Source organism: Dryobates pubescens, chromosome 6 (genome assembly GCF_014839835.1).
Source record: "Dryobates pubescens isolate bDryPub1 chromosome 6, bDryPub1.pri, whole genome shotgun sequence".
Lineage (NCBI taxonomy): Eukaryota > Metazoa > Chordata > Aves > Piciformes > Picidae > Dryobates > Dryobates pubescens.
Window position 1 is genome coordinate 27,268,723 of NC_071617.1, and position 17,262 is coordinate 27,285,984.

The 17,262-nt window shown below is 45.2% G+C and overlaps 1 protein-coding gene across 1 annotated transcript; it reads right to left on the reverse strand.

Annotated features, from left to right (window-relative positions):
- Positions 1-13,337: 13,337 nt before the first annotated feature.
- PRR18 (proline rich 18) lies at positions 13,338-15,677 on the reverse strand. Its single transcript, XM_054162512.1, has 2 exons — positions 15,610-15,677; positions 13,338-15,317 (listed from the first exon to the last, which is right to left on the reverse strand). Exons 1-2 carry the CDS (start codon positions 15,675-15,677, stop codon positions 14,165-14,167), a joined length of 1,221 nt encoding a protein of 406 aa, XP_054018487.1. The 3' UTR covers positions 13,338-14,164.
- Positions 15,678-17,262: the final 1,585 nt, after the last annotated feature.

Below are 17,262 nucleotides of genomic sequence, written 5' to 3' on the forward strand. Positions count from 1 at the left end.
ATTCAGATTAATGTAGTCCTACATTGAGTTAACACTGAACACCACAGGGATTTCCTGCCTAAGAGAGGACAAGGCTGACAGATGGTGCAGGTGCTTATGCTCTCCAGAGACAAGATGATGCTACTGAGAACCATGTGGATTCGTGAGACAGAGATGGAACCATGCCACAGACTGAGGTATTTTGTTGGTGTGCCATGACCTTAAGGTCCTGCCTACTCTTACACCATTTTTATACTTCTCCCACCCCCATCTTGCTGCAACTGTCTGGTGATATTCCATTTGTCTTCTCCCACACAGAGGTTTCCAGAAGCACCTTTCCAAGACAGTTCTGTAAGCTTCCTGAAGCTGAGCTCACATCTTTAATTTGCAGTGGACAGTGACATATATAACAGGCATATAGATTACCTTAGATGAGGAAAGACTGTTGTGAGTCTGGGTCTATTTATCTACTCCCTACCAACACAGTTTTGAAGTTATTTCTGATTCAGCATCTGATTCCTGAGTCAAAGGGGCTTGAAAGAGCAGAAAGCTAAACAACGAAGCAATTAAATCACTATGAGAAAACTTTCTGGAACAAGACAGTGATTGTGCAACTCTCCACCTGCAGTGTTTAAGATTCTGAAAGCAGTATATCTTTTACTGTAGGTTTCCATACCTCATGCAGTACCAGTGAAACAGAGAATCAGAGAAACATTCAGGTTGGAAAAGACCCTCAGGATCTCCAAGTCCAACCGATAATCCTACTCTACAAGGCTCACCCCAAAACTGTATCCCCAAGCACCACATCCAAGTGACCTTTAAACACATCCAGAGCTGGTAACTCAACCACCTCCCCAGTTAGCACATTCCAATGCCTGATCATTCTTTCCATGAAAAAAATTTCCCTAATGTCCACTCTAAACCTACCCAGTAACAGCTTGAGGCCATTCCCTCTTGTTCTCTGAGAAAAGACACCAGCATCAGCCTCTCCACAACATCCTTTCAGGTAGTTGTAGAGAGCAATGAGGTCTCCCCTCAGCTTCCTCTTTTCCAAACCAAACAGCCCCAACTCCTTCAGTTTCTCCTCATAAGATTTATTCTCCAGAGTGAAGGGTAACAGCCTTGAGACAGGTGAGGAACAAATCAATGGATGGTTGTAGGAAGAAGAGCAATAAAAATATGGTGTTACACAAAGGTGAGTTACATTCTACAGTGTCCTGGCATATACACCAGGAAAAGCAGAATAATTATTCAACAGATAATCAAATGCATGCATTGGCATACCTGTCCTTCCTTTACGTGATCCAAATTTTGCCCCAAGTAAAGACAGCTGCTGAGAGGTCACTACAAATGTAGTGTTAAAACAATAATCAATCTGTTTTCATGTTTGCTAACATTAACTGGTTGGTTAGTCAGGTTAGTCATGTGTTGGATTAAGCTATACATAAGGTACTGTTTTGAACTCACACAAACCAACACTGCCTGGTGTCAACATTGCTCTTCTGCTAGGTGGTGCATTGTCTACCTTTCTTACCATTGGAAGAACACATTATTGTTCTAACCTCAGCACTTTATAATTTTCTACCACATAAATTGATTGTTGTTGTGCAAAACCATCTGAATCACAGTGCATATAAATTAAAGCAAGAGCCTGAAGGCCATCAAAAGAGTCATACACTTGCAATTAGGCAACACTTGGCATTGCCCTATCTAGTTTTTAGACATTCAACTCACAGTTTGGCATTCAAAAGTCCAAATCAGATCCCCAGACTCACATCAGTGGTACCTGACACAGTCTGGGGCTTAAGTTCAGAAGATCTGCCTTCCTCATAAGTGCTTTGCCAGCTTTCATACCCTAGCTGCAGAAGGGAGAAAAAACTACTTAAAAAATCTTAAAGTAAGAAAGAAATACACAAGAAGAAAGTTTCTCAAATCTACACTTAGAAATTTCACTACAAATTATCATAGTGAATCAATTTCTGATTTAGCCATCTATAGGACCCTGGGTTCCTTCACAAGCAGAAGCATTGCACTGTCATCTTTATGAAGGTGAAAACTGTCCCATGAAATGGCAGACTTTGATTAACAGGCTAGTAGTAGTCATTACACTCCTTCTGCACAAAGGAGTTCATACTCACATCCACTAACCTTCCAGGAAAGCTATGTAATAACCAGGCTGTTGACTACATGGAGAATATAGTTCACTTCTTTTCTGTGTTTACTAGATGAGCAAAAGAGGATGGACATGGGGCTCTACCTCTCCACCAGGGGAGTGAACTAGATAGAGAGTGTTCCTGCTCTTCATATGCTTCTAAAACTGTGTGTTTCCTGGTTTAATTACAGCAATCTACCAGAAACAGCAATCCACAAATTTTGCCTCTTCCAAAGCCTGGAATCCTACCGCCACAGAAACATGCAGTTTACACACACACAAAAAGCTGCCCCTGAAAACCTAAGAGCTGTTTTTGAAACTGGAGCTCCACAATTCAGACCAGGCAGAGCTTACTATGGGAAAAAAAAGGGGAAAAAAAAGTATTCCTCCACCCACAGACAGGCAATAAAATTACCCTTCAGGCAACTGTTCAAACTGTGAAACGAGACCAAGTCACAGGAGTTTTATTTGTTCCCTTACACTCTCTGGCAGACAAAATGCAAAAACGTCCACATTAGTATGCTCGGGAGGTGAAAGCTCAAGTTTGCCAGCCTTTCACCAAGCAACATGGTCAACATCAATAAGAGCATGTCAGTGTGCAACCCAACAGGCTGCATAATTAGACAGGTTCTGGCATTTTGCAGTTGCTAGTGAAGGGAGCTGTTGTAAATTCTTTCATGGCAAGGCAGAATGAACTCTGATAAACACAACTGGGCTGCACAAGGAAGAACAAATCCTAAGCTGTTAAGTGACATGAGAAAAAGCCTGTCTGAGCACGTAAGGGAGGATGTCTACGTTCCTTCATGCTTAACTTCTGTATGCTTGACCCTGTAACTGTAGTGTGTTTGTGTGTGTGTGACTCTTTTTAAAGAGGGTAAAGTGCCAACGTTCCTCCTACTGTCCCAAATAAAAAGCACTATATTCATTGCCTCACCTGCATCACCCCCCAGCTACCAGCGTGGGTGGGACTGTCTGAGTGCCAGCATAGAATTGAGCAAAGAAACTGTCTCCATCTCTGGGAGCCAGTTTGTCACCTGCTACTTGAGTCATCCACAGGAGGAGCTGGGACAGATCATTTATTTGGGGTTTTACAGCACCCTCAGTCTCTGCTTCTACCAGCCCAAACAGAGACCATCTCCAGCTATCACTCCTGCTGGCTCTGACCCGAAACTGTATAATTTTCCCAAGCATCTGAGCAGAGATTACTTTCCCTGGATCTGTTGCCTCCAGCTCTTGTTCATGTGTTCTAACCGCAAGCAGAGGCATGAGAGGCTGGCAGAAAGCACTGGTGGTACAGGAAAAGCTGTTCCCACAGCCACTTACTGTCTCCCTGTACTAGGAGGCAGATGTGGCTGCTAGCAAAGTTCTCCATCCTTCAAGCCCTCATTTTAAACACCTTTCAGGCTGAAAAAGCCTTCAGGAAAAAAAAAAGCTGCACCAAACAAATAAGAACTTTCAAATTAACAAAGCCTTTGAGAGCATGCAGAGTAACAGAATTTGTTATTAATTTATCATTTGATGAAATACAGATTTATTTTTTTTTAAAGCTGTTATTGGTCACAAAAATGCAACAAATTGAATGTCAAATTCTTGCTGCAAAGCACAAAGAAGCTAGAGTAGAAACGGTAAGTTACATTACTAAGAGTGCACTGAACTGTGTACTTTTTCATTCTTCTTAAATTTTACACTTGAATAATTAACTCTTTTTCTTTTTTTTTCCCACTGAAGTTTCAAAGCTGTATATTTTTACCCGATGCACACACCTAGAACAGAATTTTATCCCCTCTGGAAACAGTCTAATGGTTAATAAATAATACCAATACCTAAGAGAAAACAAGCAGCTCTAAGTACATGAAATACTCTACCCACTTATATTTTAATCTGATTAGAGCAGAGACAATCAATGCTGCTTTACAAATATTTGTCAATAGCCACAGCCGACTGCCATGCCAGAAATGTATTAGGCAGAAGAATAAAGGGAGCTGTTCATCTCATGCAAATTTAATGTCAGAATATATTATGTGTGACTGCACTTCACAGCTCAGCAGGGCTTTGTGTGGAAGATAAAACACTCTGATTTACAGCATTATAAATGTTTGCTAAATGCCTTAATTGCTGTCTCTTCTTTCAAAGTGGCACTTTATTACTAGCTTACAGAGCATGTTATGTAAGGCAGATCATTTTCTCCTGGTTCTTTTTTGACACCTTAAAAATCTGTATTTTACTAATATTCCTTTGAATAAGAAGAGTGTCTGCTTTACCTTGGCATTCAGTGATGAACAGCCCCATTCGACTCCTCGTTACTATGGCAATATTACGTAGGAGGTACAGAAACAGACTGATGCTTTTATCTTCTCCCTTTGTACTTAGAATATACTCTCTTCCTCCCTTTTACTTTTGAACAAAACAGCCCCAAAGGGGGGTGGTGAACCATTCAGAGAATCAAAACAAAGGCTGTTTTATTAACTTTGTTCTTATATTGACTGAGGATAAATGGTAGGGCTATGAATGAGATATAGACACCAAAGACCTTATAGATATGATCTTGCAAGCAAAGTATTTTCCTTCTTTTCATGAAAAAAAAAATCAAATTAAAAAAAAATATGCATAAGTGATCCACTTTTGCTTGCTTCTCAAGCAAAATGGAACGTTCACTGTTTATCAGGCAATGGCAAGAGCAGCGCTCACTCACATAGCTTGCTGTTTCCCATGGAAACAGCTAAAACAGTCAATGTATGCACATCTGTGAGTGTCAGGTGGGATGAAATTTCACTTTTTATGTGACCTCATCCAAGAGGCAATGGGAATATGCTGCTGTGTGACTACTAACAACTCTTCCTCTGGATTAATTTGCTTCCAACTAGCAATTCTTCAAGTCCTTTCCCCCTCTTCAAAAAACCCAAACTGAACCAAACCAGAAAAACCCCATGATGCAAAGTAAACTCTTCAGGTGATCAGTGCAATGTGAATTAAGTAGTTGGTCCTGCTGGGTCCAATCAAAGTTTACAGAAAAATATCTCATTTGCAAACAGAAGCTCTCCCTGGTTGTATCAGTCAAAGCAAACCAAGTGAGTAAAGATCCCCAGGCCAGCCAAGCTCACTGGACATGATGGTTTATGGAGCAGGCACGTTAAGCATCTCAGCCAGCTGAGCCCAGGGAGGAGCTTTGCCACAGATGGGAATCAGCCAGTGGTGGCACAGCTGTTTGAAACCAGGTTTGCCGTGCTCCTTCTGTTCCTGCTTGTAATCTGTATTCCTCCACCAGAGGTGGGAGATAGTTATTGCCTGCAAATGTCTTTCTAGATTCCTCATTGTGAAGGTAGGAAAAATAAAACAAAACAATGAGATTCCGCCCCCTGCTCCCTAACATCCCCCTCCCCAATTACTAACAAAATAAATCAACTCCTCAAACTCAAGATTTTAGGATTTCTAACATGATATACTATGTTGCTCATCCAGATGGTTACACCATTTGATGGATGACATTTTGTAGTCCATGATTCTACTTACACTTCAGTACTACCCTAGACACCCCATTTTTCTTCCTCCTTTGCCAAGTGGTCTGTAGTTTTGACAGCTATGCATTCTTAATGTATGTTCCTGTGGCTTTCAGCGATTTTAAAATAGCTTGCCCATGGATTTCAGCATACAGGCCACTGGCTTATTCTTTCAGAAATTTAATTAAACCCTTGGAAGTGACCTGGAGATTCCAAGCAATCCACAAACTGCATGATCTTAAACTCCTGCTAACATAAAGCCCACAATGATTTTGCCATATTGCTATAAAAAAATGCGGGGGGGGGGAACCTGCAAAACTGAAAAATCTTAACTTTACAGCAAGGCATTTCCCATGGGCTGCAGCAAAGCATGAAAGAGACATATTTTATAAGAATTCCAGAAAGAGAACACACAAAAAAGGGACAAACCCCAATGGAAAACTGTCAGTATGACCCATAACAAGATTTGTAATAAGGATGTGAATGCTATACCTTGCACATTAAGCTTTCCCAAACATGCCAGGAATTGAAAACCAGTTCAAAAGGCACTGTAAAATCAACATTCATTCCGTATTTGCCATTTCACAATATTTGCCTCTGAAATATTGCCAGTTTAAAATTACAGATATCTTGCTGATAACTAACAGTTATCAGTCTGGGGCAAACTATTTTCCATTTTGCAGAAGCTTATTGTAAGCTCAGTGGGAAAAATCAGAAAGACATGACATTGAAAGTGTGAATTAAAGTTACAAATATAACACAATTATTAATACTTTACTAATGCCATATTTTGTATAACATTTCCAGATACACCTGCCAAACCAAACAATTTCTACCTTAAGATGTCCTGCATAAAGCCTGTGCACAGTATTTTCCTCAAAGTTAAAAGCAGCTCATCCACTACAACAACTAGTAAGAAATATCATCATACTTAACACTGGGGCATTATAGTATTCCTTTTTAATATTGTCTCTACAGAGCACTTGTGCCTGTCCAGAGAAGTGGATAGTTGCTGCAAACTGATGTGTGGGTTTATTAATGTGTAAGACAGACCACTCAGAGTAATGAACTCCACTCTCAGGAATCTGTTCAGCACTTCACACGGTGGTTTAAAAAAAACAAAAATAAAAAAATCCTAATGACATGTAGTTGCAACAAAAGAGTCTCCCAGAAACACTCCTCCAATTGTTTTCTCTTTTTGTCTTTCCTTCACACTTTACGCAGTAGGAATAAGGAGGAGAAAGGGGAGATTGGTTTTAACTTGCTGTCAGGAACTGTATGAGAAGTTATACTAGTTGTTTCCCCAAGGTCAAAAAAAAACCAAACCAAACAAACAAAAACCCAGCACACAAAAAAAAAAAACCAACAAAACAAAACACCCAAAACCAAACCCAAACGGTGGTGGTGAGAACTGTATTATATGAGTATCTATTAAAATTGCTGGATCTCTGTTAAGACCTTCAGATATTAGGCAGTTAGTAGAATCATAGAATGCTTCGGGTTGGAAACACTTTTAAAGGTCATCTAAACCAACCCAGTCAGTCGCAGTCCCGGTGCGCAGGACCCGGGCTTTGCACGGTGCTGTGGGGCGGCGGCCGCAGGCTTTCCCCACGGCTCTGCCAAGGGAAGGGGCAAGAGTAGGCTGGACCCCACGAACACGGGGCAGCACCGCTCCACCTCACGGGGCGCGAGCAGCCCAACCACAGAGCAACCCTCAGGCACACCTTGAAGGCTTCTCACGACTGGACAGCACCCCGGCACCACACCCTACATGGGCTTGTGCTGCAAGGAGGGAAGAGTCCACCGCCCCGCCGGGAACCGTGGGAGCCACCCGGTTTCCTGCGGGTGGTTACGCTTGTCGCGCCCTGCTAGGGACTCCGGCACGACTGATGGTGAACCCTGACAGCGCTTTCCCTGGTAACGGCTATCAGCTGCTTCACGCCCCAGCGCCTTCTCTCGAGGATACCGATCCTATCTGCTCGACTTCTCTTCTGGGCCTAGGTTGCCTCTGTTAGATTTTAATTTAGAGCACTGACGGTGTGGTCACTTAGCATTGTACTTACTTGGCTTTTGCTGCTTGGAAAGTGCCCTGCAAATCTTTTCCCATTCCTTTGCTACATGACTCTCACAGTCAGCTGTTGGCTACTACGCCGACAGGTGAAACTCAGGCGCACAAAACATGGAATAACAGAAGTTACTGCAGTTTGCTCTCTTCTGTGCTAACTGCTAAGAAGCTAATAGATCCTGTGCATTTAATTTAATTTTTGTGCTTAATTAGGGTCTTTTTTTCCCATTTCATACAGAGCTCAGCTTTTAGCAGCACTCAGAAGTGTGGTGATGACAGAAAGAATGATGACATTCTTACATTCCTTTAGTAAGTGTGCTGAAAGCTGACCATCAGTTGACCCTCACTCAACACTCATTCACAATGTAAAACTCATTTGGGGAGCAGAAATCATTCTGATTTATTGTATTACACCTAGCACTTCCACCAAAGATGTGAGCCCTCACAGTAAGAATGACCTACGGTCACTGTCTCAAAGCACCTTAGTGCAAAGCACAGGCTGTGTGTTTTAGGTATCTTCAATTTATGAAAAACAAAACAACCAAGAAAATTTTAAGCCATTCCAGAGCTCTCAAGCCTTCATCACACATTTCAAAGTAAGGGGAAAAAAAGGCCAAAGATTTAATAGTCTTCCAAAAAACCCTTTGACAGCCCTTCCAGTAAAATTAAAAGGTGCTAAAGGACCTTATTTAATTTTCTATGCACTCACCTTACTGTTATGACTGGGAATCAGCTTCTTCTGGAAGAACCTCCTCACCTGCACCACACTCATTTGCTGGTTTGCTCCTGAAGCTGGTGGTGCATTATGTGCAAGATCCTTACATCTACCTGTCTCAGAGCCTTGGGGCTCTTACTGAAACTGTTTGATAAAAGTAATATTTGCCTCTTTTTCAGTGTCTCCATAAGGACTTCTACTGACACAGGTTCAGAAAGTTAAAATAATTAATGGGCTTAATTTATTAATGCAACAGATACAACAGATTGTTGGAGATAAATGCACTGACTGCAAGTGATTGAGCTGGAGTTAATAACTCTGGGTGACACCTGACATAGTTGGAGACACAAACCTTTGCAATAGTGTTCATGTATGACAGAAATGCAGCAGAAGTGAAGTTGTATATTGAAGGCATAATTCTTACCAAGAAGGTGTCCCTGTCCTCGGCAGAGGAAAAGGAGCATAGCCTGCTGACCATCCTCATCTCTGCTAAATCCATGATCTTTCCCACCTCCCCAAGAGGTGTTACTCTTGTGGGTCTTTTATCTTAACCCAAACAGCCTCTGCATTGTAGGTAACATTTAGCATGATTTGGGGGGAGCATTGAGTAACATAGTCATATTTTAAGCATGTACTCCATTTGACTCATTATCGTACTGAGGGGTGTCAACTTTAATATTAATTTTGCAGTTAAATAGGTAAAAGTCTTCACTCAGCACTAGAGCCTTCAAAATCTGTTTTGAAGCTGCATGGGTTTGTTGGCTTAGTCTTGCTTCATTATTTTTAGCTGAAACAGGACTGTCTTACCTTCACAAGTCTTCTTTCATCTGCTTGGCAGGCCAGCTTCACAGATCTTCATTTCCAAACATAACATAACCACCACTTGGCTGTAAGCATCTCAGCCTTTTTTCTAAAGCACACGAAATGAACATGTGTTCATGTCACACAGCAAGCTGTGCAGTTATCTCACAACTGGGCAGACATCTGGACCAGTGGCCATCACTTCAGCAGCCCTGCTACACCATTCATTCTGTTAATGTCACAGTGTTTTACCCATAGTCTTAGAAGCAGCAAGAGCATCTATGAAGAACAGACAGCTGTCACTATTTCAAGAGATTTGCTTCACTGTTTCTTTACTGGGAAGGGAAAGGAAACATTCAAGTCTTGGAGGTCAGCTACTGAGCTGCAGTAACTTTGGTGTCTGAACTGACCAGAGAGGGTAGATAATTAGTATCTCTTCAAGATCACCTCATAACACAGACAGGAACTTACACATTGCTGTAACTGTTGCAAAACAGAGATTCCTCTTTCAGGAAGTATCACAGTCAAAACTTAACTCTTAGGTTCTTCCCCTCTTTCAAAAACCACTAAGAGTAATGGTTTGTTTGTTTGTTTGGGTTAGGTTTTTTGGTTTTTTTTGAGAGAGAAAATAAAGTTGGAGAGATATTTTTCACTAGGGCATACAGAGACAGAATATGGGGTAACAGTTTTGTGGTTTTAAACTGCAAGGGGTAGAAGTTCTTCACTATGAGGATGGTGAGATGCTGGAACAGGACTCCAGGAGAGATTGTGAGCATCCCATTCCTGGAAACATTCAAGGCCAGGTTGGATGGGACTTTGTGCAGCCTAGTCTAGTGGAAGGTGTCCCTGCCTGTGATAGAGAGGTGGAACTAGATGGTCTTTAAGGTCTTTTCCAACCCAAACCATTATATAATTCTATGAATGTGCCTTTAAGTACCTCAGAGAAAATGGCCCTCAAGAACAAAGAAACATCCTCCGACTGGAAGGAGGGTTGCTGCTTAAGATAGACACTACTCCACTACTCCTGTCAGAAGAGCAGCTGTCAAGTGCTAGTGCTCCCTTCCAGCTATGTGTAGGATCCATTAGGCTGGTCTGAGAGGTACAGGTGGGGCTGACTGACAACAGCCCATAGGGAATACTGCTTGTCTGGGCTTTACAAGTGTTCTGGAACACCATGAAAGAATGTAAGAGCTGGGCAACAACATACTCTCCTTCAAACCTCATAAATAAGATGGCACTAAAGGTGCCAGTGAGGTGGGGAAAATGAGATTCAAGATAGAACATGAGAACAAACTCAGCGAGGCACAGGGCTGGGGCTGTTCAGTTACAGAAACATGAGGTTCACCAGTGTCTGGCTTCTCCAGGGTTGTTTGTGAAGGTACTTTCTTCATCTACTAGCTACCCTAAAACCAAACCAAACCAAACAAACCAAAAAAAAAGTGGTTTTTTTTCTTTTTCTTTTTCCCCCCCCCTAACATAAATCATACTGATGCATTTGGAGGAAGAAGGGAAGCTATCCAGCATGAAGCAAATATTGATTATTTTAAGCATCCATGGCACCAGATGCTCAGAACTCTCTTTCACCAGCTAAAAGGTTTAGGAGTGGGAGGCTTAGCCTGAGGCACTTTAACGATGACTAATGTAATGTAAAAATCAAATGTAGTGACTTCTGGGCTGCTTACTTTTTCTTATGGCAAAAGCAGATCTTTTCTACCTGAAAAATATTACTGAACACATCTAATCTGCTTACCAGTACAGAATGATTCTTACTTCATTGTTTTTGATGAGGCATACTGGCAGCTCCACAGGTTTAGAACAAGGGGGAGCCAGCAGCAGCTCTACTCGACCTGGGAAAGTTCCCCTGACTTTTCCTGAGCCCAGGCACAGCAAAGGCACAGAAGAGATGCTATTTCACAGCATCCTACTGGAACTTTCCCCTGTCTGAGCCCATGGCTCAGGCAAAGGAAAGCTCAGGATGACTGGAGTCTGGTGTGTTGGGGGTCCTGTGGTGGGAAGTTTCAGTTTTCAGCACTTTAGAGGGCTTTCACTCTTTCAGCAAGAAAAGGAACCATGATACATATGCGATATGATGCCTATTGACATACCATCAAATAATGGATCTTAAATAGTGCTAGCAATGCTGCATGAACAGGTTTTCCACTGCTGTCTGAATCTCCACAGGCATTTTTGTCTTTTGAAACCTAGTCTCCAGTATTTATTATGCCACATATTAATGCAGTAAAAAAAAAAGCAGGTTTATTATATTTAATCTACTTGTAATTGTGGGTACCAGGAGCTATCAGGATTATTTTTATTTTTTTTTATGCCACTTACAAAATCGATGGGCATTTCAGATGAAAATATTCAGAACACTAGGGGCATCATTTATCATTAAAATGGTGTGGCATTAGCAATACTGAAAACAATAAATCTTTATGTTAATGTTTAGTGACAGAGGTATGGTTCCAAGCAGACGTTAATTACGTGACTTCAGAGAGCCCAGAAGCTCTTAACATCCAGCCCAGTATGAGGGCTGCATATCCTCAAGATGAGCCCACTTCCAGTTACCACGTACACAATGACTTATCTAACACAAGTCATTATAGCTGTGTGATCTTGGGGTAGCTTTGTTCAAATACATTTTTAGAAAGAAAAATATCTATTCGGGCGGTTCTGAAGTTCCAAAGTTCTTCCTTCTAGTGCATGTTCCTCTTTTGTCAGACTTGGCATTTCTCTCTGATTCCGCCTGCCCCGCCTCCAAGTCATGTTGCATTTGCTGCTCTTGTGAATTCAAATTTATTGAATTTCCTGCTGCACATCAGACTCTAAACAAAGCTGCTTTCAGCCTCACAAGTAAGCTTTATCATACTTCAGTCCTAAATGAGTGGACCACTTCCCACTGCAGTCGGAGATACTGATTCTAGTTGATATGAAAGCACAGAGCAGTTTTAAGGAGCAACATTTCTAAGAGTCCGGGATGCTCCTTTACAAACTCTCATTTGCTAAAGACACACAAGACAAAAGCTCACCTACAGCTCAATTACTACCGTTTTCCTCTTTTTTAGAAGGAAAAACAAGCCCAAAAGTGTGTCTGTCATCAGTCCAACATAAGCTTAATTTGACAGGAATTTTGCAATTGTTAAGGCAGATTTACATTAAGATGTTATTGAAAATTGATGAATATGGCAGAACTCCACGTACACTCAGTTAAAATGATATGAAGATACATGTGCTTCATAGCTAACACTGTAAATTACTCTATATTTGCATAAATGAAGTATAATTAGTCTCCATACATTCTCATGTCCCATGCTTTTCTCTGGCCTATAAGCATAGCAATTTCACACCTATAATATATTGGTTCATTATTTTTTCAATGGTTGTATCTGTGCATCCATATCTCAAAGCATCTCTCTTGTTCTTCCTGAGGTTTCAGGAGGAAAAGGAAGGAAAAACAAACCGTGAGGAAAAGGGAATATTGCACAAAATGTAGTACATCAGTAAATGCAGCACATCACTATGTTATGCAACTAATTAATAGAAAGGTTTCTCTCCTACAATTTTACAGGATAATCAACACAGACATCATTTGACATCTACATGAAATGTGTAATTCCCAGTTTGTGGCACTGTTTTACTCTAAATAAACTCAACATGTTCCTACATGCTCAAGCACTCAACTGCGAAATGTTTACTATATCATAGCAAATATTTGGACCTTACTTTTATTCTGTGAAGCTGGATCAGTGTGAGAGTGGCAGTAAGTGGCCACGACAACAACTGTAAGCTTGTTAAGATTTACCTTTTAATTTCCACTAGTAATTTTTCGCACACAGAGCCTCTTTCATCTCCTACTCGCCTCTCCCAAAACACAGAACCCTGAAGAGCATCAAGTACGGTCACAGCGTGGAGCGGCGGGAGGCTGGGGAGACTGCAGCGGGTCCCGGGGGTGGGAGGCCCGGTAGTCGCCGGAGAAGGCTGACAAAGGATGCTGCCGCTACGCCCCCTTCCTCCTCCCTCTCGTACACTGACAGATCGAAAGGTCGTACATGTCTGCCTGTGGCACGGGTGAAATCTCGCAATCCAAACACATACCCAGTATCATCTCTCGTTCGAGAGCAGGGGAGCAGAGCAGCCTCTGACCACACTGCTTCCTCCATCCTCCTGTTCTTTGGGATTCTCCCCAGGAGGGCTACTCCCCGTCACCAAACCGACACGGCTCTGGGCCGGCATTGCCTCCATCTCCCCCCGCAGGGATCCACTGGGAATGGGGGAGATCCCCACCCTCTGCTCGTTATCCTGCCTGCCGGTGCCGCACCGGGCCGCCCGTCTCGCTGGAGCCCCGGCGCTCCGTTTGCTCGAAGAGGCATCCGACGCCTGAGCGTTTTCTTTGCAGCGGAGCTGTCAGTGATCAGCAACCATCCTAAACAAGCGTTTGAAATGGAGACGCTCTCCGTACAGCCACCAGCCGACAGCGTCTGGCAGCCATCCAAACACGGTCGCAGCCGCATGAGGAAGAGCCCGACGCGAAGCTAGTAAGGCGCTAAGGCTACTGTAACACAGAACTCGAGTAATTTATTCAAATAAATAAAAATGAACTTTTATGTACAAATATAAAAAATCATGACGCACATCTTATAAAGTAGTCAGAAGTCTAAAAAATACGAGGGGAGAGACAGGTCGCCCACAACGTCTTCTCTCGCTCCCAGCACCCGGACACTGGCAGGCGGAGGCCGACGCCTCTCCTTTGTCTCTCGTCTCAGCCGCGCTGCCGCACGGCAGACCCGCTCAGGACCGTGGTCCCCACCACCCAGCCCCTACCGTCACCCGCCGGGTCTCCCCCGGCGCAGAGACACTACAAAGGACACAACAGCTACGGACAGTGGATGGCTACACCGCCTTCTCCACGGGCCCGGACGCCGGCCGTTCCCCCAGCCCCAGTCCCGCGGCGGGGCTCAGAGGGTGCCCAGGTGCGGCAAAGTGTCCAGCCTGTCGGAGCGGTCGCGGCTGGCCGCCGTCTCCACGCCGCGCAGCCACTCCGTACACTTCCGCACCAGTCCCTCATCCACTGCGGCTCCCGCCGCCGCCTCTTCTTCCTCATATTCCTCATCGTCGTAGCGGTGCCTGTCGTTAAGCAGCGAAATCTTCAGCAGAGCGCGCAAGTCGCCGCCGCCGGCCCGGGCACCGCGCCGAGCCGGGGCCGCTCTGCCGCCGGGGGACGGGGCTGGCTGCCCACGCTGACGCTCCTGGCTGCGGCGCTGCAAAAGACGGACGGCCTCCGGCGGCAAGCTCAGCGAGAAGCGGAGGGCAGCCTCCCCCTGCGCTCCGCCGACGCTCTCACAGGAGCGGCTGCTCGCTCCCGGCGCCCCCGGGCGGCCCCGCGGTTGCGGCGTGGCGGGCTGTGGCCGTGCTGCCCGATCGGCCGGTGGCCTTCGCGGCGGCGGCTGCCGCTGTAGAGAGGAACAGGGCCAGGAGCTGGAGAGGGGTCCCGCCCGATCCGGGGGCGCCCCCCGCGCTTTCCTCTCCGCTTTATCCTCCACGGGCCGGGGAGCTGCCTTTTTGGGGGTTGCCGCCTGCGGAGGCTTCTTGGGCTGTGCCCGAGCAGCGACAGGAGAAGCAGTAGGGGCCGGTAGGATGGGCGGCAGGGACGTGGTGCGGCCAGGAGCTCGCTCCGGCTCCTCGCTGCGGGCCCAGGCGGCCGCCGTGCGCGCCCCGGGCAGGGCAGCGCATCTCCCCGCCGGCGGACAGGGCCCCGCGGCGCGCCGGGGCTGCAGCCCCATGGCCAGAAGCGGACGAGGAGACCCCTGCCGGCAGCAGCACGGGATGCGAGCTCTGTCTGCGCTCACAGCCGCTGCTTTTCCCCCCTCGATAACCCGCCCCGCTTCCCGCCCTTCGCCCGCCCCGGAACACCCCTCCCCGGCGCGTGGTGGGCGTGCGGGCAGGACTAGGGGACTGCCGGCAACAGTCGCGGCCTTCGCGAGCGCCGCCGCCGCCCCTTCACCCCACTCCCGCCCAGCCCACAGGAGACCCGACGGTAATGTCCAGGGGCGCTCGTGTTCCCCGGCGCTGTCAAGCACTGAAATCTTCCTGAAGTCCTCAAGCGCACACCTGTGAAGGGACAAGCTTTTAATGTCACGTTAAACTAGCACACTCGTGCCGTCTTCAAAACATGAACTGTATTTTGACCTCTTTGACTACTTGAATTACTGTGCCCAAGACCCTGAGCAGACTTGTGCCTACATGAAATCCAAAATACATACACCTCGCTGAGGCTGTCTTGGTAAAGGAGGAGCCCAGTTCAGAAATCCCTCTTTGTAGTGTCCCCTCCGTCTGTGATTAAGGCAAAACATTGCTCAACGCTTCTTTTGGGTTTCTGAGGCGGAAGGCAGTCATTTCCTACCTTTTAAAGTACTTTAAACAGCAGTAGAGGTTTGGGAGGTTCCATGCGGTAGCAGTAAGTAAGCACATGTTCCAAATTAATCCCACTTACTACCACTCCAACATTTGGTCTAAAAAGCCATGGCACATTTCTGCAGATTTTATGTCAAAGTACTATTTTAATTAGGGTACCAGAATTTCATCAGAAGATGGGTAGGAGGTATGCAGTGTACAAGAACAGATTCTCCACCATCTACGGTTTCCTGCTGTCATGAAAGGCTATTTATACATTGATAACGCTTCCGCTGTGAACTTTCAGAACATCCATACATAGCAAACAGGATGTAAAAGAGCAGAATATACCAATGGAAGAATGCATAGAATCCTAGAATTGTTTCAGTTGGACAAGACCTTTAAGAGCAAGTCCGGCTGTGACCTAACAACACAATGGCCATTAAACCATGTGCTGAAGTGCCATGTCTACATGGTTTTGAACACCTCCAGGGACAGTGACTGTATCATCTCCCTAGACAGTCTACTCCAATGCCTGAACACTTGTTCGGTAATTTTTCCTAATACCCACTCTAAACCTCCCCTGGGGCAACTTGAGGCTATTTCCCTCTTATCACTCGATACTAGGGAGAAGAGACTGATCTCCACTGCACTACAACCTCCTTTCAGGTAGCCAAAAAGAGCAAGGTTTCTCCTCAGGCTCCTTTTCTCCAGACTAAAGAACCCTGGTTTTCTCAGATGCTCTTCGCAGGACTTGTTCTCCAGCCCTTCACCAGATGCATTGCCCTTCTCTAGACACAGTCCAGCAACTCAATGTCCTTCTTGTAGTGAGGGGCCCAAAACAAACACAGTATTTGAGATGCGGCCTCATCCGTACTGAATGCAGGGGCATTGTCACTTTCCTATTCCTGCTGGCCACACTCTTTCTGGTACAGGCCAGGATACTACTTGCCTTCCTGGCCCCTTGGGGACACTGCTGGCTCATGTATGTCAGATGTCCACTAGCATCCCTAGGTCCTTGTCTGCTATGCAGCTTTCCAGCCACTCTCCTCCAAGCCTATAGTGTTGCATCAGGTTGTTGTGACCCAAGTGCAGGACCTGGCCCTTGGCCTTGTTAAACTTCACACAACTGACCTCAGCCCATTGATAGAGCCTGTTCAGATCCCTCCCACCCTAACATGTAACCTTCCTGAGGGTGCACTCAATCCACTCATCCACATCACCAACAAAGATGTTAAAGAGGAGTGGCCCTGATACTGAGCCCTGGGGAACACCACTCATGACCAGCTGCCAACTGGATTTAACTCTGTTCACCACCACACTTTGGGCCAGGCCCTCCAGCCAGTTTTTTACTCAGTGAAGTGTCCACCCATCCAAACCACATGCAGTGAACAAAGTGAATCCTTAAACATTCAGGAGAGAAAAAAATAAACAAGAAATCACATGATTTCTTGTACACCTAAGTACATATAAAAATGACACCAGTCCATGGAGTCTTTTAACTTCAGTTGTCAAACCCATGCTGCTCTAGGCAGAGAGGGACCTGGGGGTGCTGGTTGATGGTAGGCTGAACATGAGCCTGCAGTGTGCCCAGGCAGCCAAGAGTGCCAATGGCATCCTGGCCTGCATCAGGAACAGTGTGGCCAGCAGGAACAGGGAGGTC

Coding starts and splice junctions, on each gene's coding strand:
- PRR18 (XM_054162512.1), bottom strand. CDS start 15,677: ATGTGCTTACTTACTGCTACCGCATGGAACCTCCCAAACCTCTACTGC. Junction 15,318..15,609: donor TGTTTAAAGTACTTTAAAAG/GTAGGAAATGAC, acceptor GTCCCTTCACAG/GTGTGCGCTTGAGGACTTCA.